The sequence below is a fragment of the Myxocyprinus asiaticus genome, chromosome 21 (assembly GCF_019703515.2).
Source record: "Myxocyprinus asiaticus isolate MX2 ecotype Aquarium Trade chromosome 21, UBuf_Myxa_2, whole genome shotgun sequence".
NCBI classification, from domain to species: Eukaryota; Metazoa; Chordata; class Actinopteri; order Cypriniformes; family Catostomidae; genus Myxocyprinus; species Myxocyprinus asiaticus.
In genome coordinates, this window is record NC_059364.1 from 36,289,328 (window position 1) to 36,312,360 (window position 23,033).

The 23,033-nt window shown below is 37.3% G+C and overlaps 1 protein-coding gene across 1 annotated transcript; it reads left to right on the plus strand.

Annotated features, from left to right (window-relative positions):
* Positions 1-1,066: 1,066 nt before the first annotated feature.
* On the plus strand, positions 1,067-22,684 carry LOC127412173 (suppressor of cytokine signaling 5-like). The gene is made up of 2 exons (XM_051648327.1): positions 1,067-1,403; positions 13,753-22,684. Exon 2 carries the CDS (start codon positions 13,770-13,772, stop codon positions 15,480-15,482), a length of 1,713 nt encoding a protein of 570 aa, XP_051504287.1. The 5' UTR covers positions 1,067-1,403; positions 13,753-13,769; the 3' UTR covers positions 15,483-22,684.
* The last annotated feature ends 349 nt before the right edge of the window (positions 22,685-23,033 follow it).

Here is a 23,033-nt window from a genome sequence, read left to right on the forward strand (position 1 = left end):
CACATGATTGGCTGATTAAACAATCGCATGAATAAGTAGGTGTACAGGTGTTCCTAATAAAGTGGTCGATGAGTGTACATGTGTCTAGTTACTAGACTAGCATGCTATTACTCTTAACACAGACAATGTGTTAAGATCTGTAACACATTAATGTGTTATAATCACAAACTTTGTGTCATTTTTTTTAACACAATTAAAAAACAACAACACAAAAAAAAAAACAATTATGCAATAGAAAAAAAACACAAACTCACATGTAGTTTATTTCAATTAATTATTTTCAAAAACAACGAACAAATAAATAAATAAAAAATTCATGCTGTTTGATAATATAAACTATCAATCTTTTTTTATCCATGCGAACTGAAAGATAATTTTTTTTTTTTCGTTTTTTCCATTTTTTAAATGTTGAGTGATTAGAGACTTTTATTTGATTTTAATAGGTTTGTATTTTTTATTGTAAATATTTTCTTTATAAAAAATTATCTAAATATAATAATAAAAATATAATATATTTATATAATATTTTTTATTTTATTTTATCCTATATTATTTACCTGTTAAACTGTACCCTCTTTTGAACAAACCCAATTTGCAGTTGGCTACAGACACAGTTGTGGTCTCTCTCTCTCTTTAAAGTAATAAATAAATAAATAAACTAATACATAAATAAATGCTCAGATTTGTTGTTGAAAAGTGTGATCAGCGATATATTTGCATAAATATTTATATTTTATATGTGTTGTTAAATTTGTTACAGTTATTATTATTATAAAGTATGTGGTTTTGTCAACATTTGCTTATAAGCTTTAGTGGCATTATGGATCACTCTCGTATTGATAAGCTGATAGATCCAACAGATGGCTACTTTGTTTGATTGACTATAATCATTAATCATTCATCCTTTGGCATGAATTATCATTTGTATTATCTCGAATCTCCACGTTTTCAGGGTGGCAACCGAGGCAACGCGCTCAATCTCATTGGCGGGCCACAACGTCCGTCACTCCCCCCATACGTCGGAAGTACGATCTCTTCCTACATCTCCCCACACTCCGCCAGTCCCAACCCGCCAGCGATCTCGCATTATCGGCCTCTTCTTCACGCCTTTGCACGGCTCCGCTAAGCGGGTTGATTAGGAGAAGGACGGGCTCGGACAAGAGAGAGGTGGCCCAGAGATCTGGATTGGGATTTTGCTGCCATTCCAACCGTCCAGAAAGATGGATTCATTTCTACAAATGCTTTAAAACAACCAGTCTCAGGAATGTGATGTTACGCCTTTTCTCGTTTGTTTTATTCGCCGAAGCCAATCGCATGTGGGACAGTAGCTAGCCGAACACCTTTTAATAGCCATCTTTTGTAGACAAAAGACGGCTACGAAGAATTAACCAAGAATAAAAGAGGTAAGTGCACCCGTTTACGTTATCCGCTCTACGGATTGTAACGCGACATGCTTCGCATATTTTAACACGCTTTATTTATCGCTGCATTTATGTGCTAGGATAAAGCAGCCTGCCTGCGAGTTCCCGGGATTTTATGTAACGGAACGCGAGCGATGTCACATGGATGTTTCCCCTCTAGGAATGTTACAATTAGGGTTTCCACACGTCCCGTATTATATGGGATCGTCCCGTATTTAAAGATGAAATTATGCGTCCCGTATCGAATCAATACGGGACGCGATTTGTCCCGTATTTGAGATGGTCATATGGTGTAACGGTGAAATCGTCCCAGATCGCTAATTTAACATTGATATAAATTGGAAATGTTGCCTACGGTGGGTAAGGGACCGTCTGATAAGTCCACATGTTGTGCTAAAACTGGATTTTTACCCCCCCCCCCCCCCCCCCCCCCCCCCCACAATTTTTTACAGACAGAGTTTTTTCACTTTTAATTGACTATATCACAATTCCAGTGCTCAGAACTTTACTGTGCCTTTAAGCAGCTTGGAAAACTCCAGAAAATTATGTCTTTAGACAATTAGCCAATTAGCTTCTGATAGGAGCTGTACTGAATTGGAGGTGTACCTGTGGATGTATTTTAAGGCTTAGCTTCAAACTCAGTGCCTCTTTGCTTGACATCATGGGAAAATCAAAAGAAATCAGCCAAGACCTCAGAAAAAAAATTGTGGACCTCCACAAGTCTGGTTCATCCTTGGGAGCAATTTCCAAGTGCCTGAAGGTACCACGTTCATCTGTACAAACAATAGTACACAAGTATAAACACCATGGGACCATGCAGCCATCATACCCCTCAGGAAGCAGATGCATTCTGTCTCCTAGAGATGAATGTAGTTTGGTGCGAAAAGTGCAAATCAATCCCAGAACAACAGCAAAGGACCTTGTGAAGATGTGGAAGGAAACAGGTAGACAAGTATCTATATCCACAGTAAAACCAGTCCTATATCGACATAACCTGAAAGGCTGCTCAGCAAGGAAGAAGCCAATGCTCCAAAACCGCCATAAAAAAGCCGACTACAGTTTGCAAGTTCACATGGGGACAAAGATCTTACTTTTTGGAGAAATGTCCTCCGGTCTGATGAAACAAAAATTTAACTGTTTAGCCATAATGACCATTGTTATGTTTGGAGGAAAAGGGTGAGGCTTGCAAGCTGAAGAACACCATCCCAACCGTGAAGCATGGGGGTGGCAGCATCATGTAGTGGGGGTGCTTTACTGTGGGAGGGACTGGTGCACTTCACAAAATAGATGGCATCATGAGGAAGGAAAATTATGTGGATATATTGAAGCAACATCTCAAGACATCAGCAAGGAAGTTAATACTCTGTCGCTAATGGGTCTTCCACTGGACATTGAATTCAATCAATGAGTCATAAAGACAAGAAATAGTCTACAGGTGAAGGAAAAATGTATTAATAAAATAAATTGTTGTTTATAAAAAAAATGTATAAACCAACAAAAATCTATACATATATAAGATAAACATGATAAATAATTGAAAAAATACAAATATATATATATATATATATATATATTTTATTCATAAAAGATGTTTTTTATATAAGTCATGGGCAGGAAAGTTCTAATTTTAGCAAATAAGAAAGGATATACAGTTTAAGTGTCCCTTATTTGACAACTTCAAAAGTGGCAATCCTAGTTACAATGTAATATTCCAACATCCTCTCCTCTCCACGTTGCTCAGCTCACTCAAACGATGTGTAAAGTTAGCCTGCTCATCGCTTAGATTACTCTTGAAAGAGATTGCATCCACAAAACAACCATTAGACCATCTGAACTGCATGTACTGAGTTTAATGAACCCGCCGAGTTCATACCAGTAATATGAGCATTATTATTTTTCTAGTTATTGAATGCATCACGATAATTTACTATTATGAACTGGTAACGTATTGTGCAAATTGCAGGATCTACATAAAGCAGTCAAATGTTTCCCCATCTTATCATTCTCAACAGCCGCATGTAGTTTGTTGCCAACTGATATCACTCAGGTCCTATATCCAGTCTAGTCCAAACACTTAACATATTTACATGACAAGACTTATATTTTATAAAGGATGTTATTCAGGGACATAACCACTATAGATATTGAGGGGGGCGCATCCCCTCCAATATTCACAATATTGATTAATCTATATGGGTTTTTCAATGACAATGTACATTTGGTCCAACTGATTTAGATGTAATTCTGGTGTCATTCATTAAAATGACTATTTGTTACATTTAAGATGTTAACAAGGTAACTAATCATATTTTGCCATTTTATTGCCAGAAACAGATTTGCATCAATATTTTGGTGAGGTTCTACAAATCACTACTTGTTAATTTTTCTTTCTTCATTAAAAAGAGTACGCACTTCCGCCCCTTAATGTTGTCCAAAAGCCGGGCCATTTATCTTGACCCCATGAGAATAGGCGTGTCAAACCAAGAGAAATGGCAGAGGATATTTTCTGAGTTTAATATGGTGCTGCTTAGTAGTGGTGGTCGAAAACGTTATGTGCTTGTCCATTTCTTCTGTTTAGGGTGAAGCACTAGTGTGTAGTTTGGCTGCATCTTCAAAATGTCCTTATAGATCATATATAGATTTTATTAAATAACTTTTCTTTTGCCTTTTTCATCAATTAATAATTAAATTGTAATACTTTTACACAATTGTGTGATTTAAAAACTTTAAGCAAGATCACCCACTCCATTATTTTTCAGCGTGAGCTCTAGATACTGAATTATTTAGTGCCCTGAACATATGTCTTTTTACTAAGTTTGGAGCAAACAGTCAAAATGCAGTTGTTTTGGTGACCTATTAACTGCTCAATTTTACATGTTTATTAAGGCATCCAACGCTTCTGAGGGTTACTGCTCTCAATTTTTTGTGATATGTTGCTTAATTGTTTTTGTGTTGTGTCTTTAACCCTCTGATGCATGGTGTCTGGTACAGTGGACATATCTTAAAAGACATTTTTAATAATTCAGGGTTTGGTGTTATATCCAAACCACCATGGGTGATTATTGTAGACCCTTATTCATAATTCTGTTTGATTGTCCTCATTATATGTCATTGTGTTATAAGACAACATACATTTAACATGGTGAAAAGTGGTGATCCATCAAAGAAATCTGTAATATTTACTATTGTCTTCTATTGTAATGGATAGACCAGTAACTCTCACAAAATCCATATTTTTTTTGTGAAAATAATAAAGATAGTGATGCACCGGTGTATCGACTGCTGATTTTTATCGGCCAATTATTGACCAAATTAAAATCATAGCCATGTCGGTTAAAAGCTAGAAAACGCTGATAAAAACGATGGTTGATTTATAATTAATTAGTAACACAATTTGTAAAAACTCTTGGGCACTCCTAAGAACATGCAATATCTAATTTTTATTGTTATTTTTATTGTATATTAATGCGGAAAAAATGGCATAAATGGACGTGACGGTTGTGAAAAGGCACTTACCTATAGGCTATATGATGAGGGAAACCATCCAAAATGCTCTGAAACCTGCAGACTTTGACTTCATGACATTTTGGCATGTCATGTGTTAAACAAATCCAATCCATGATCAATGGAAATTATTGTTAGAATATTGAAAAAGCTTTTGTACCTCTAAGTACATTTTTAAAACGTAATTCCAAAGGAAAAAAAAAAAAAGTGATCTGATGACAAAATAATGTAAGTGGCAAAATATTTGTATTGGTATCAGCCTGTGATTTTCTTTTTATTTATTTATTTTTTAAAAATTTTTTTTTTTAAATCGGTATCGGACAAGAAATTTCATATCAGTGCATCCTTAATTGAGAATGATGTTATTTTTGTAATGGAGTTATAAGAAACATTCAGATATTTTCTTTTGTGATTTAATAATTCATGCATCAGAGATAAACAGTAAGTGTATTATTTCAGAAAGTTATGTAAATATGTACACTAGCAGTCAAAAGTTTTGAAACACTTGACTGAAATGTTTCTCATGATCTTAAAAATCTTTTGATCTGAAGGCGTATGCTTAAATGTTTGAAATTAGTTTTGTAGACAAAAAATATAATTGTGCCACCATATTAATTTATTTCATTATAAAACTAAAATGTAATAAAAAAAAAATAAAAAAAAAGTTTTTGAATTGATGACTTGGACCAAATAATAAAGAAAAGCAGCCAATAAGTGCCCAACATAGATGGGAACTCCTTCAATACTGTTTTAAAATCATCCCAGGGTGATACCTCAAGAAGTTGGTTGAGAAAATGTCAAGAGTACATGTCTGCAAATTCTAGGCAAAGGGTGACTACTTTGAAGATGCTAAAATATGACACAGTTTTGATTTATTTTGGATTTTGTTTAGTCACAACATAATTCCCATAGTTCCATTTATGTTATTCCATAGTTTTGATGACTTCACTATTATTCTAAAATGTAAAAAAAAAAAAAAAAAATTATATATATATATATATATATATACACGAGTAAGTGTTTCAAAACTTTTGACCGGTAGTGTATGTAATCTACTGTATATTCATGTCATGGAAAACCTAGAAATATTGGGAATTTTTTAAATCTCAGTTTCCAGAACTGGAAAAGTCATGGAAACTAACATAATATTAAAAAGTCATGGAAATTTCTTCAGTGACTGGGGTTTCCAGTTATCCTCAGCTCTAAAATTGTCTGTCGTCATCTAGAAATTGCTCATTGTGAGTGCAATCTCCATTTGATTATTATTATAATTGTTTTTTTATTTTTTTTATCCTTATGCAGTAATTATGAATGTCTGGACAAATCATGGAAAAACCATGGAAATTAATTGGTGTGGGAAACCTGTATATTTTGGGTCACTCTATTGAAATGCTTTATGATCTCTCCTCTATTTAACATCTAATCAGAGAAGAGCCCAGCTAATGAGGACACACAGTAGGACATGGTTAGATAACACACATTCACGCTAGCTCTTAAACCGGCACTTCATCCATGCACTCTGTTCATGACCTACACCACTGAATTGAAGTGCTTTTATGAAAGAGAGCTTCACAAGAGTAGTTCCACATCCCAAACTGCTGGTCTGATAATGACATGTGCTTAAGCTTTGGCCTGAACTATTCACAGTGGTTCTGGGGAGCTCTCTTGCTTTTCTGCACTTTCTCATCCAAGAGAGCTGGATCAGAGCATTTTTTTGAGAGAAGGCAGACTATCACCATGAAACTGTCTAATTAGGAGTCTGAAGAGAAGATCAAGGCTTTTGAGGAGAACTTTTGCACAGCATGCACTGAAGTAGAGGTTATAAAACCCTTCTTGTCGTGCCACGTCTGTGCATCATTTAATTGCAGAAAAAGGGCAAGAAGTTTGTTTGCTTATGACATTGACATGACATGTTGAGTCGATATTTGGCTTTCATGGCATCAGTTGTCATTTTAAAGATAGTTCACTCAAAAATGAAAATTTCGGCATTGTTTACTACCTCATGACATTGTAACCCTGCATTATTTTATTTTTTTTCTAATGTGAAACACAAAAGGAGGTATTTGGAAGAAATTCTGAGCTTTGTGGTTTTGTGCTTTGTAAGTGTTGTGCTTTCCATTCAACGAAAGTGGACAGTGATTTATTCTGCCAAGCGCCCAAAAGACAGAAAAGTATTATAACAAGTTTTAAAAAGTAGCTTTTTTTTTTATTGTAACAGCATTGTAAAAGTATCGGCGTAGTCTGTATGATGTGTGTCAGAAGCTCTGACCGTCTGTTTAAGATCTACTTTTGTGTTTCACAGAAGACAGAAAATAACAAGGGGTCGTAGTTACGAGGGGGAGTAAATGATGACAAAATGTTTAATTTTGGGTGAATTATTCCTTTAAGGCTTTTAAGTGGTTTCTATGAAGGAATACTTGTGAAAAATGTTCTACAGAAAGTTATTTAATCTTTGTTGTCCCTTGAGCAATGTTTAGAGAGAATACCCTCTTAAGTGCATTCTTTCTTGGAAGCCAGAGTTGTTTATTTTTGCGAAAGTGATTTGCATAGTCAAGGAAAAAAATATGCCAGCTCGCATGGAAAAAACACAAGGCCGATGCATCTGATATTGTGGTAGGCTGGAAGAGTATAGCTTAAAGGAGCATGTGAAATAAAACAATACATTTCTCTTCCTTTCTATCTCATATCTGGATTATGCAAACACTTTGCTGCTGGAGCCTAATGAAGCTTTTAAAGTTATGGTTGGAGGGAAACTGGATAATTGAGATGGCTTGGGTGGTTTTCATACTGGGTACATTTGCTGCGGTCCAAATCCAAATGTGAATTTTCCCGGTGCCCTCCGCAGTGTTGGTCTGGTTTTAGACTCCCTTTTGATTCTGTCAGGCCCCTGTACATTTCTGCGCAGTTCACACATGATTTTCTCACCGATGCGAACTGTACCACAGTTCCATTGCAACCAAACTCGGACCACCTCCGACAGGTAATCTCTGGTTCCGTGCCAGCGGTCCACTCCCCAGTCCGAAAAACAGCTTTGATATTACCACTTTTTCATGCAAACCATACTTTGATTTGAACTAAACTGCCAGTTTGAAAGGCCTCTTAGAACGCTGGTGCTTGAAGTGTCATATCATTGGATGGGTTCAATCCAAAGCCCTATCTCAGTGTAAGTGATTCTTCAGTCTAATATAACTGCCTACCCAGCATCCCACGTCTCCTCGACGTAGTCATTTAAGGTTTCACATAGGCTTAACATGTGCTCAGTAATATAGTTTAGATTGTCAGTAAGTAGACCATAATATAATAGGACACTGTTTGCAGTAGGGATGAGTACGAATACTCAGAAGTGACAGCAATGATCGATCATGAAAATGATGATCGATAATGAAAATGCTTGACATGACTTTTCACTGAATTCGAAATTCATTGACAAATACCTGACAACTATACACAAACGTGTCAAAGAGGTGCCTTTTTTTAATTTTGAGATTGATTACGTTGTGATTTTCAACAGTACCTTGATTGTCAGAGACGTCTCAGCAACCAAACTGATAAACGATGCTGCAATGCTAGCATTTGTTCTACAGGTGTATGATAATCAAAAGAAAGTTTTATCCACCATGTTTTGAACACCTGTCTCTGCAAATGTTTGCTAAACAAGTTTTATTGTCATATAATGTAGAAACTTTGACTCATTAATGTATATTATTTAATAAAAGTGAAGGGTTATCATTGACTGTAAATCTCCCTCGGTGCTGACATGTTTCCATGATGTCACACACCTGCATTTCAGACAAATCAGAGCTGAAGATTTCCGCACGAGTTGTAAGTCCAACATAAAGTGGCATTTCATTGCAGTTTTCCCAGTATGAAGTTTAAAATTCCGAGTTAAATGAGAGGAAGCATGAATCATCACAGCAACAAACTCCAACAGAGCGCAGCGTGACTTTCTGTCCGGGGCAAAGACAGCGCTCCAAACTCTAGAGATGCGTGCACACACACACACACACACACGGCAAAATCTTTCTTGCAAACATCTAGATGAAGCACATCTGAATGTAACAGAATGCAGGGTCTTCAAAACTATTTTCAACTTAAGGCGTTTTAAAAATGCAATGTTTATGGTGTCTCCAGTCACGCCAGCCGCAGTTTGTAGATACACGGTTCAGAAACATTACGCACATACTAAGCTTATTACGGTAACCTGAAGGAAGAACAGACATGCACGTTCTGAGCATTGTTTCAATGAATTGGCCAACGAGTCTTTACATAATGACAAAATATCATGCATTATATTTTGATTATGCCATCTTTTGTACTTAATGTAACAGACTAATTTATAACAGCCTATAATAATGAAAAGACACTGGAACAACGACACGCAATGCAGCAGCCAAAGACGTATAACACAGCCTATATGTCTATGTGCATCAACTAGTACTCGAGTAATTACTTGTATATACAGTACTGTGCAAAAGTCTTAGGCACGTAAGATGTTTCACAAAAGCATTTGTGTTAAGATGGTTATTTATATCTTCAGCTTTAGTGTGTCAATAGGAAATTTAAATGTTAGACTCCCAAACATTACCTTTGCAAATAGAAAAGATTAGAATAGAAGAACAGGGAGCCCTGCAGCAGATGTCATGGCCCCCACAAAGCCCCCCACTGAACATCGTGTCTGTCTGAGATTACATAAAGAGACAGAAGCATTTGAGATAGCAGAACTGTGGCGAATTCTCCAAGAAGCTTTGAACATCCTATCTGCCAACAACCAAGAAAAACTGTGTCCAGGTGTACCTAGGAGCTGTTTTGAAGGCAAAGGTGGTCACAACAAATATTGATTTAGCTTTTTTATGTTTACTCGACTTTGTTAGACATTAAGTGATAAATGAAAACGAATTATTTCATTATTTTTTAAGACATCTCAATCTCACTATGCAACATTTTTCACAAGTGCCTAAAACTTTTGCACAGTACTGTGTGTGTGTGTGTGTGTGTGTGTGTGTGTGTGTGTGTGTGTGTGTGTGTGTGTGTGTATATATATATATATATATATATATATATATATATATATATATATATATATATACATACACACTACCAGTTAAAAGTTTTGAAACACACTCATTCTTTATTATAATTTTTTTTCTTCACATTTTAGAATAATAGTAAAGTCATCAAAACTATGGAATAACATAAATGGAACTATGGGAATTATGTTGTGACTAAACAAAATCCAAAATAAATCAAAACTGTGTCATATTTTAGCATCTTCAAAGTAGTCACCCTTTGCCTAGAATTTGCAGACATGTACTCTTGACATTTTATCAACCAACTTCTTGAGGTATCACCCTGGGATGCTTTTTAAACAGTATTGAAGGAGTTCCCATCTATGTTGGGCACTTATTGGCTGCTTTTCTTTATTATTTGGTCCAAGTTGTCAATTTCAAAAACTTTTTTTTAAAATTAAATTTCAGTTTTATAATGAAATAAATGTATATGGTGGCACAATTATATTTTTGTCTACAAAACTCATTTCAAACATTTAAGCATACACCTTCAGATCAAAAGATTAAGATCATGAGAAACATTTCAGTCAAGTGTTTCAAAACTTTTGACCGGTAGTGTGTGTGTGTGTGTGTGTGTGTGTGTGTGTGTGTGTGTGTGTGTGTTTGTGTTTTTATATATAATATATATATATATAATTTTTTATTTTTTTTTTTGGAACAAATTTGTGTGTAAAATGGGACAATTTACGTAAGAATGCATTCATTAATGATTTGCACACAAATTTGTTCTGCTCATGTTTCAATATAAGAGATATGTTGTCTTAAAGAATAGTTCACCCAAAAATTTTAATTCTCTCATTATTCACTTACCCTGATGCCATCCCAGATGTGTATGACTGTCTTTCTTCAGCAGAACACAAATGAAGATTTTTAGAAGAAGATAGAGCTCTGTCAGGTCCGTATAATGGAAGTACATGGGTGCCAGCACTTTGACGGTCTAAAAGTCATATTTAGGCAGCATAAAAATAATCCACACAATGAATGTCTTCTGAAGCAAATCGATAAGTTTGTGTAAAAAATAAATCAATAATTAAAACGTTATTAACTTTTTAAAAGCGCTTCCAGCAGCTGACGCGAAGTGTGACGTAAGCGTGTTGGTGAGTTCATGTTAGAATTTGAAAGTGCTGCTTATTTACAACGAATGTCATGTGAGAGTTTGGCCATTTCAAACAGCATCGGAGCCCTGGATGGAAGTGTAGATTTAAAGTTAAAAACATTTTAATTATCTACTTTTTCCTTACATAAACCTATCGATTCGCTTCAGAAGTCATTCATTGATTGGCCTGAGTCGCATGGATTACTTTTATGCTGCCTAAATGTAACTTTTGGACCATCTAAGTGCTGGCACCTGTGTACTTCCATTAAGGAATTGGCAGAGCTCTATCTTTTAAAAATCTTCACTTGTGTGCTGCTGAAGAAAGACAGTCAAACACATCTAGGATGGCATCAGGGTAAGTGAATAATGAGAGAATTTTCATTTTGGGGTGAACTATTCCTTTAAATTATAACATGTGAATAATAAAATATGTAAAGGTGAGGCTGGTTCATAAAAGATTTTATTAAAGACAATTTTATTTAAAAGAAGTACTACCGTATTGTAGGAATCTGAAAGTGCAGGCAGTGTAATTGTTTGTTCTGGTCCCTCGTAATTCAGGGAAGGGAGGTTATGTTTGAAGATTGTAGTAAAAGGAAGTGCCACCACCCCTTAAGTGTGGAAACTGCACAAGATTCCAAACCTTACTACAAATGTGCTTTGATAATACTCTTCAATTTAAAACTTAGCTTTAACAGTTATACTGTGAGACATTGTGACACGTAAAGGTGTGAGAGATGATCAGAATATGTGTCGCCTGTAAGGATCTTTGTTCAGATTTTGCGGGAAGGGTCTCTGATTTCATAACTGCACTCATTACTCAATATGTGTGTTACTGCATTATAATAAAGCACAAAAAAGTAAAAGAGTAAAAATAAAGCTTGGACAAAAATGTGCACTGTTTCTTTCAATTATACTTGCATTTAATCAAACACATGATGTTTAGAGCAGAATTCCAGTGCAATAGTTATATTAACCGAGTTTCTGGTGTGTGTGCCTCTTATTTGCGTCATTGAATTTTGATACTAGGCACACTACAGATTTTCAGTGAAGTTCTTGTGCATGTACATAGTATGTTATTTTCTCAAAGCCAGACATAACCGGCAAAGTTTAAAACTCTTGTTTTAGCACAGCGGTTGATTGAGAGGTGAATAGGCAGTGCTTCACTGCTGTTCGAGCGCATTAGAACAGATGAGCTTTTACACTTTGAGCACTATGTGGTCACAAATGCATTTTCGAACACCTCTGAGTGTGGTGAAATGGATAAATCTCAAGACATTTACTCCTGTTTCTAGCATCGTCTCATTTCAAACAGATTGCCCAAAATGCATTTTAATACCAGGTGTAAACGGTGCCAAAGGTTTTTTGGCCATATTTCAAATGCCACTCTTAGTCCTTGCGGTGCTTTTCCAAGTAATGCTGCAGAGACCATCAGGTAATCGCCCTCTGTAAAGTCCACACATGTGCAGTTCGGCACAAGAATGGTACAAATGGAGGGCGCATAGTAGCTGCAAAGGAGGAGCTTGAGCACAAATCTGAATCATTAAGTCACAAATGGGAGACACCTTACGATCTTGTGGACTTTACAGACACACAAGCAAAAGGTACGAGACCACAAGTCTGCATCAAGTGTGCCATCTGTCATGATGCTTTGAGAGCAAAACAATGTGGATACACTGTCACAGCTCATCTCTTCCAATGTAATCTGTGTTAAGATAGGTCCTGCCATATTTTGTGGTCTTGTTCCCTATAGAAAATGCAGAATCAGCGTTAAATTCTATTATGCTGAGTTGCTGGAATACAAAACGGGGGTTTATTTTAAGCTCATGAAATGGTCTGTTCAAATATTAAGTTCTTTTTCATTCATATGTATTATCTTGGCGTAAGACCTTATATTTTTCTCTATGGAGATGATATGTTTAGTCTCCCCTTATAATGGGGAGAATTGAGTGTGATCTGCTGTTGGCCTCAATTTTGCATAATTTGAGCAGCACAATCACAAGATCAGCACTTTTTCTTAGTCAAAAAGGGAAAACAAAAACAGCCTCACAGACAGTGTCTGTCTATATGTCCTCTGTCTCTGCACCCCCTCTCCCCCTATCTACACTCCCTTCTTGTCTGTACCTCTCTCTCTTGTGTGTTTAAGTGTGTATGTGTGTGAGTCTGCTGCCATGACAGTGAAAGTTCTTGGTCAGGTTCAGACTAGCTCAGTAATACAGTACATACCAGTAGATCAGTTGAGAGCAGATCCCTCAGTTCATTTATAGACATGGCCTTGTTTCGTTGTATGTCTGCCTGGCAACTCTGCACTAACTGTACCACTCCTGCACCCACTTTACATATGCATGATCTGTGTATATAACTTTATGCACACATTCTTTTAACTCAAGCTCACACACTTGACATGGTTTAGTGCTGCTTTAAACTATAGGTCTAACATGCTTCACAATCCACTTTGACTAGCTACTAGCTTAACCTATTGCTCGCACTGTTAACAGTTTGAAATCCTGACATATGCATTAATTTCTATGCCCAAGGAATTTAGTTTTACAGACCTTCTCCCATCAAAATGACACAAAGATAACAGCACACATTTCTGCACAGCATTTACACCTTCACTGCTTTCACAAATCCAAGATTGTTAATTCTTTGCCTGTTTTCCTGACAGGTCCTGGTCTCCATTCTATGGAGAAAGTTGGCAAGATGTGGGGTAACCTCAGGAATAGATGCCAAGCCCTCTTCCACAACGATGGCTCAGATTCCAGTCTGTGTAACCAGGATATAGATTGTGTCCAGGATATAGACCATATCCAGTGTGTGGTGGACTTGGGCAGAGGAGCACATGCAGGTGAACCCTATGAAACAAGGTCTTCAATCCCCTCACGGACCTTGTCACCACTCCCAGTGGTGACTGGAGGATGCAGAGGACATAACTGTGTGGCAAATATTCCCGAGATAGTAGAAATCACCATTGACAAAGAGAGTGAGGATGTCCGGAGGGGCCCTCTTGTGCGTAGAGACTCCTATTCCCGTCATGCTCCCTGGGGAGGTAAAAAGAAGCATTCATGCTCAACTAAAACACAAAGTTCACTTGAGGCCGACAGGCGAACAGGACGCTCTAGAGGAAGTACAGCCAGGAGGGAGCGTCGCTATGGGGTTAGCTCTATCCAAGAGATAAATGATTCTGTAGTAGTTGGCAGCAGTGGGCGCAGCCTTAGTGCCCTCTCTCTGCGGCAGCGACTTAGGGACACCGTAGGCCTCTGCCTCCCTCTGCCCATGCACCGTCGTTCTCAGTCAGCCAAAGGTCAGGTTTCCTCCAAACGTAAGATCCACCTGACCGAACTGATGCTAGAGACATGCCCTTTCCCTCCTGGTTCTGATCTGGCCAACAAGTGGCACCTTATTAAGCAGCATACGGCGCCAGTCAGCCCTCATTCCTCAACTGCTCTTTTGGATGCATTTGATTCAGTGCATACCTCCCCTGAGGATGAAGAGGAGAGGCTTCGTGAACGACGCAGGCTTAGTATAGAGGAAGGAGTTGACCCTCCTCCAAATGCACAAATCCATACACTGGAGGCAACTTCACAGAGCTCTTCCCTCTACAAAATGGGACCAAAGATGGCTCCTGGTGTCGGGGATGGACTTGGGGAGGGCAGGAGCCTGGGAACAGTCTCCTCTATTTCTGGGGGGTTGTCTGGGATAGCCACACAGGTTGTGGCGAGTATGACAGTGTTATCCCACCCTGTTGACTGTGATTCTGAGGAAGACTCCACTACCCTCTGCTTACAGACAAGGAGACCCAAGCAGAGGCATGCCTCTGGGGATGCTCACTGCTCCAGACAGCTGGGGCCTTGGAAGGTCCACACACAGATTGACTATATCCATTGTTTGGTGCCTGACTTACAGGCCATAACTGCACTTCCCTGTTATTGGGGAGTGATGGACCGGTACAAGGCAGAAGCACTGCTGGATGGACGGCCTGAAGGCACCTTCCTGCTGCGCGACTCCGCACAGGAGGACTACTTATTCTCTGTAAGTTTTCGGCGCTATAACCGCTCGCTGCATGCACGCATCGAACAATGGAATCACAACTTTAGCTTTGATGCACATGACCCCTGTGTCTTCCACTCTTCCACGGTAACAGGCCTACTAGAGCACTATAAAGACCCTAGTGCCTGTATGTTTTTTGAGCCTTTGCTCACTGCTCCGTTACACCGGACCTTCCCTTTCAGTCTTCAGCACCTGGCGCGAGCCGCCATTTGCCGACACACCAGCTACGATGGCATTGGTGTCCTTCCACTGCCTCCAACCATGCAGGACTTCCTTAAGGAGTATCACTACAAACAGAAAGTGCGTGTACGCTGGCTGGAGAGAGAGCCACCGCTCAAGGTCAAATGAGGTGTGACTCTGTGCCTGAGGGATGCAGGAGTGTGGGCAAGAGCCATGATGCCAGAGGAGTGTGTGGCTCATTATCCATCATATAGCTGACTTTAGATGTATGCGGTGGAGGATGTTATAAACTTCACATTTTTTTTGTAGTTAATACAACATATGGAATTTATAAGTATGATTCAAAGCAGTACATGCTGTCGGGCTAGCTTGTGTGCTGAAGTGTTCAGCATGCTGGGAATGAGATGGTTTCTTTCTCATTGCTCTTTTTCTCTGGATCTGCATTTGTCTGCCCTTATGCCCCCAGCATTCTCTTTTGTAGTGTATTACACTATTTTGAGCAGTATACAAGAGTGTTGTCACATTGTTTTGTTGGCAAATTGATGACTTATAAGCTTAGTCCAGTGTTAAAATATATACACGTAACTTTTGGAACTCCTCACACCTGAATATTTGAAATGTTCTAAAACCTAGCAAAGATATTTGCTAAGTCACAGATAATTAATCAGCAATACCTTCAAGATACTTTACAGCCATCTCCTGGAAGTGTCAAGTTCCCTGAGGCAGCACTTGTTAAGCACTGTGTACATGTACATGGTCACAGTTAGACACGCAACTTCCAGTACTAAGCATGTTTTATTTTATACATGGGAGCGGACAATGAAAGGCATGAGTTAATTGCATAAGGAGGAGGGAGCTGCTGTACGCAAAATGCTACCATTTCCTTTACCAGTGGTCAGCAAGAGAAGGCACACAGGCATAGTGTACCATGTGCCATATCATAGAGAGGGTATTATTTAAAACCAGACCCTCATGTAGTGTCATATCCCAGCATTATCATAGTTTTAAACAATCTATTTTACTATTTTCTATTTTTATCAGTGAAAGTCTACAATAACATATGGCACTTTAACTGTTGTCGATGTACCGCACAAAGACCTATAGACTCAAGTACATGCATATAAATGGATTATATTGTTTGTCTGTGTGTCTTTTTATGGACCTTATTCACTGGATGTCAGTTTTACCCCCAAATTCTCCCATTTTCTCAGCATAAGTCACCGAAAGTGGATGTAATTGTCAAGTATCTCTTACCTAGCCTGTGCAAATGTTATGTGCTCTAGGCTTTATTTAAGCAAACATGGTTATATATGCAACCACCAAAGGACAGAGAAAGTCACCCATACAAAACTTGTATAGATATCTCTAATTAAGATTTTCAGTTTATATATAGTTGGAACACAGATAGATGCCATCACTGTGTATATGTTTATTGTTTATTGGATTGGTGTCTAGCTCTGTTGTCAAGTTTGGTTGGTTCCACTTGATAATATTGCACTTTTATTCAGTGTGAAGCATGCTGCTATGCTTCCCTCATCATAATAGTGTGCACTAGTGATTGAGATTCCCTAAACACTGTAAAAAGTTTTAAAACTCTATACTTTCGAAAATGTTTTGCAGTTTAATTACAAAACATTTTAAGGCCAACTAAATCATGCTTGTATGTTTAATATAAGTTAAAGCTGAAGTATTGCATGAGTTTGGGGCAGGATGATCTGTTTTTCTGACCAATGGAGGATGGGGCGTGTGTTCACAAAACCTGTTTGAAAACAATTATTTTGGCAATTCTGTTTGGCACCACTAGTGGCACAGAAATTGCACACTTCCACTTTGATATCAGATGTTTGGCATTATAATGGTAGGCTCTTAAGGTCCAGTCAGATGTCAGCCCATGCATAGTAGTTTCATACTAGTTATAAAAGAGTGACAATTTGCAGTATTTGGATGTTTGATAATCAGTGACCAAAGGTGTGTATCTAAGTTGTTATTGTGCAAGAGAGATTTTCCACCATGCCTTTTGATTATTTATATTGAGCACAATGACTTAATTATAGTGTCTAGTTTTCTGGCAGAGTAGCACTCATTTTAAAGCCATTTATTTCAACTGCAATTAAATACTGTTTCAGAATAAGCCTAGGTTGTCGCTGAAAGGAAGTCATTTTGTTAATTTTAGGATATTTTCCACTTGAATGACCTTACTGAATACTCAAAACAACCAAATTTCTTCCACCCTGTACACTGTATGCTCTGTATACAGGCTCATATTATGTCAACTGTACTGGTACACATCAGAAGATGTCAGTGGCTTTCTAGACCTTAGGTATACTAGACTTTTAATTGTTTACAGACAGAACAGGTCACCAGATCCCTTGGTTGCACTCACAGCTAGCAGTTTCAAAGCCTTTCCTGAGCCATATACGTGTGTGTGTGTGTGTGTGTGTGTGTGTGTGTATATACACACACACACACACACACAGACACACATATTAACACATCACGGTTTTAAAATGAAATGTGTCACAGTTTTTTAATTATGTTATGCATAGTCTCATTTTTGTGGTAATGCCATGGATTTTTCGATATGTACAGTAACATGGTAATTCCATGGTATTCTTTGAAGTACCTTGGTATTCCATGCACTATAGTACCTGGTACATATTTATTATTCAGTACCATCATATATTAAAGTACTATATCAATTCGTTCTGTAACTATCACTGTAACATGGTACCACCGCAGTACTTTTTATGTAAGGAAACACACATATAACGACTCCAAGGACATTTTTCCTCTTAGCAAAATATTAAAACAAGGCTAAATGAGACTAGTGGCAAATAATAGTAAAATTCAGAAGACATTCAAGAGGCTCTGCTCCATTTCAGGAATGTATTCAGATGATGTAAACAGTATTTTCAAGGGTGTTGGTTTGAGGTCTGTTAAACGCTTAGTGTCAGCCTGTTCCTCATAAAATCCCGTCTTTACACTTTACACAGTTTTTTTTTAAACACTGTGGCATACTCATACAGCCATTTGAGACTCTTTATGCCAATACACAGTGAGCGAGTCTCTCGTTGCAGAGTTACACCCTGCCCTGCCGTACAGGCACTAATCACAGGCTAAATTTAATGCTAACCTCTAAATTTACCACCTGCTAAAAGGACCACTCTGTGTTTCTTGATGGTCCTGTGAAAATAGAGAAGAGAGGGACTTTTTTTTGCTCTATTTTTCCTCTTCCTCCCCAAGATAACCACATCCTCAGGATCAGCCTCTTTCTCGGATATGTAACGCTGAATGCAGAAAGCTTTTTCTGTGTCTAGTCCGGATGATATGCTAAAGTTAGCATTAGCATAAGGTTAACACAAAAAGTGCTTTATTGAATGCTGTGAGGAATGGGGCTGTTATTTGGTTAAAAATTGATATCAGTGGTTCTCAATTGGTTTTGCTTCTGGACCTAGATTTTACCCTGGACATCAAGTGGTGATCAAAAACATTACTAAAATTGTTTATCGTAGAAAAGTAACAAAAGTGTCCTTGAAATCAATAATTGAAATGTAATTTTAGCGTGTAATGTATAGGCCCAACAATATGTAACACTGTTAACTTGACATTAACCAAATGGACAGTATTGTAAATACATAAACAACAGCAGAGGTTTGATTTACCAGATTAACACATGGAACATGAGACAAATATTAGCCATATTTTTTGATTGGACGCACATTTTGCTAAAAAACAAAAAAACAATAGTTCTAATGGTTTCCACTACAAATACCATTACGATTATAGTTTGTTTGGGGCCATATTCCATTCGGATTTAATGGTTTGTATTGGTTGCAATTACAGGTATGTATTTGTCCCTAATGGTATCCACTAAACATAACATGCCACCAATATTACCCGTAAAGACACACCAGGACAATTATAGTTCCCCTTAAAACCAATACAGTTCCCATTAAAACCATTACAATGTCTATTAGAATTCAGCAGAACAGCCTTTGATGTTAACAACAAAAGAAATGGGATGTGTTGTGTCCTCCCATTTAAACACTGATAAGCCTATTTATTTTGCTATGCTTAATATACATGGTTATATGGGTAGCTAGTTGCATTTTATTATTTGGATTTAGCATTGTTTCTGTCCACACTCTGTCAAAACAGACTTGGAATCCATCTGTGGGTCTTGACCTACCTGTGGAGAACCACTGGTTTTGAAAATGACCAGTATGCGAGGGATGTGTGACACACCAATTTAATCCAACACAGTGTTCTCTTGTATCTCAGGCATGGTTTATTGCATTTAATTTAGGGGGGAAATAATAGCAGCAGCAGTCAGCTTCAGAAGGCAACAAAGATTACAGGGAGGAGTCTTCTTTTGAGACTTCTATGAGCTATGTTGTGTGATAATGGCTTGGGGGTGCTTTTTCCTTGTTTTCAGTGTTGATCATTCTGAAACAGCTTCTCTAAATGGAGTCTGGTGCTCCCTTTTCCCCATGGGAAATTTTTATGTCAGCCGTTGTAGCACATACTGATTAAATGACCATGTCAATTAGAACTGGCTTGTAACCTAGCCGGTGAAATATTGCTTGATACATGCACGCATACTCAAATGTAACCATAATTGTTAAATGTTGGTTTTCTAGCCATATGATTATAAACGGTCTAGAATTTGATTTCATGGTTTAAAGCAATGTGTAAGTTAGAGTGAATTATAGAATGCACTATATACTACAGACTGGCAAGGGCAGCAGTTGATCTTGAACTTATATATCCTTCTGTTTAGAGCTTAACTCTTTCGGTTCTCCTTAAGGGCCAGTGTTTAAGCTTTGGGGCCCCATTTATAAAGATGTGCATCTTTATAAAAATATGAATGCACAATAATTTCCTTAATGTTCATATGAACATTTCATAAAACGCACATTGCAGGTTTCTGCCCATATTCTCAATTAAGTATGACTAAGTTCGGAATATCAAAATACGGAAACACTTTACAGTAAGGTTGTATTTGTTAACAGTAGTAAATGCATTAGATGTCATGATTAACATTGAACTATATATATATATATATATATATATATATATATATATATATATATATATATATATATACACCACCGGTCTGTTGAATGCTTGATTCTGATTGGTTCACAGACGTTCTATGGTATGCAATTATTTTTCAAGTATACGCACGGCTATAAAGTAGTTCCAGGTCTTGGCCGCATAACGGTTCCATATCACTTCGCCAAATTATTTCAGTTATTTAAAAGAGCCCTATGGGCTACCACAACAAAATAACCATATAAACAAAGTCATTGGTTAAAGTAAATCGGTTAAGAACGTCAAACAATGTCTAAAATATCCTACGTATATTTCAATTTCGGTTAAAAAGAGCCCTCGCGCTCCCTCGTCTCCCCCGCACTTACACACACACACACAGAGAGAGAGAGAGAGAAAAGCAGCGCAAGCCTCCGTTGTTGGTTCTGAAGCGACGTTTTCGAATTCGCAACGAAGGCTTGAGCTGTATCAGAGCAAGATACACTTGATCAATACAACAGTTTCAATATGATCTGAGATATCTGTGGTAAAAACCCTGGCGCTCCCCCTCTCTCTCTCACACACACACACTCCCACACTCGTGGACACACAATATACGCGTAACGCACACACTTAAGTCGAAGGCTGCGACTGAATTAAAGCAGGACGTTGATTATGTGGCGGAAGAAAGTAGTTCCACTCACAAGAGCGTTTTAGGGACAAAAACCAGAAAATGTCTTGAGATAAAACCCTGAACGATGTCTTAAGTTGTGGTAACCGTGGTATAAGCGGAACAATTGACTCCGGCCCGTTGAAATGTTTAAAAATAATGCACACCCGAGGTGCAATGGTCACTGCGCTGTGCGTTGTGACCGCATTACCACCTCGGGTGTGCATTATTTTTAAACAATTAAACGGGCAGGAGTCAATTATTCCTTACATATATATTATAGCATTTATTAATTTAGGTTAATGTTAAATTAAGCCAATGAAAATACAATTGTTAGTTCATAATGCATTTACAAAAATTAACATATAGAACTTTTCATTTTAAAAATGTATTAGTTTATGTTGAAATTAACATTAACCAAGAAGATTAAAAAGTGCTGTAAAGGTATTGTTCATTGTTAGGTCATGTTAACTAATGTAGTTAACTAATTTTAACAATTGCAAACGTATTCAAAAGTGTTGCCCAAAATATTATTGTGCATGCAAATGTGGTCACTAATATATTCATTCATTCATTCAGTCACACAAACAAACATGCACTGGCATACCAAACAAAAAATACATTTTCATGTTTGTTTCTTTCCTTATAAATAAGTTGTTCGTCACATTTAACGTAATTTATAATCCATTGAATTTATTATCAAATCTGATTTTATAAATCAGGCCCCTGATTGTTTTGACTTTGGTTCTCAGTGTCAACATTAGTTTCAAAAAGTGTTGTTTAATAGTTTTATGCAAGCAGGGTAGCATTTAACAAGATGTTATTTTTTACATACAGTGAGTCATACAGTATCTCTAATACACAATGAGTGTGATGTAACCATGGTCGCAATCCTTTGTCACTTTAATGCTATAGGTGCACGCTTGTAGCAGTATGTACAGTATGTGGGTGCTGTGTTGATAGGGCTTGACGATAATGGGGGCTAATGACTGTCATTCTCCCTTCACGACGCCTTATACATTCTGACCAATCACAACAGCCTTCTCAGCTACCACAGACTAACACATCTCTAATAAAACACGTATCACCAAATATTGTTCTCTGTTCTCATTTTATTAACTATTGTCCAGATGAAAGAGTTGTATTTAGGAAACAGTGATGTTCACATTTTAGTTCTTGTGTTTGTTGTCTCTTTCCTCCACCTCTGAATATTTCTTTGACTTGTTTTCTTTTATTCTTTACATAACCTGTTCATTGTTACAGCCAATGCACTTGTAGTTGTCACTCTTGGTGCTTTGTGAATGCTTCTTTGTCTTAATATTATTAATAAAAGTATTGAGTGTATTCCATACAGTAAATCTGTCCACAGATTGGGTTCTTTCATCTGCTTTTGAAATCATTTTAATAAATAAAATTAAACAATAAATAATGAAAATAATTATCAGGTAAATAATTAAAAGACGTCATCCTCCAACTGCTTTTTGATCTAATAAATAGTTCAAAATAGCCATGTATGTTTTCTGTCCAACAATAGGGACAATGTTTCACAATCCAATCTGTCACATTGTGGAAGGAAATTGGGTTACAAGTGCAGTTTCATGTTGACTTTATTGACAATTTATATATATATATGTTTTAGAAATTGTTTTTCAATACATTCCGTTGTTCATTTTTGTGGTTAGGAAGTGTGAATCATTTTGATATTCCATCAAAACTGAAATTATAGTTACAGCACTTGCATGTGAGCTGAGATTTGTCCTGGATGTCGGCAGTATTATTTGTTCTTTTGAAATGAAATATAAATAGCATGCAGGTTATCAGTTACACATTATCCACCCACACCTCATGAATAATTGAACTTATCCTTTGGACATGGGGGACTGAGCGGAAGAAAAGAAGCCATTTAGGTTTACTTTATTAAAAATTACATTATTCATCGCTCAAGTGCTGCTGGACAATCAATGAAACCTAATCTTTGAAAACAACACTCTCCCAATTTTTGCTCTAAGTAGCAAGCT

Coding starts and splice junctions, on each gene's coding strand:
- LOC127412173 (XM_051648327.1), top strand. CDS start 13,770: ATGGAGAAAGTTGGCAAGATGTGGGGTAACCTCAGGAATAGATGCCAA.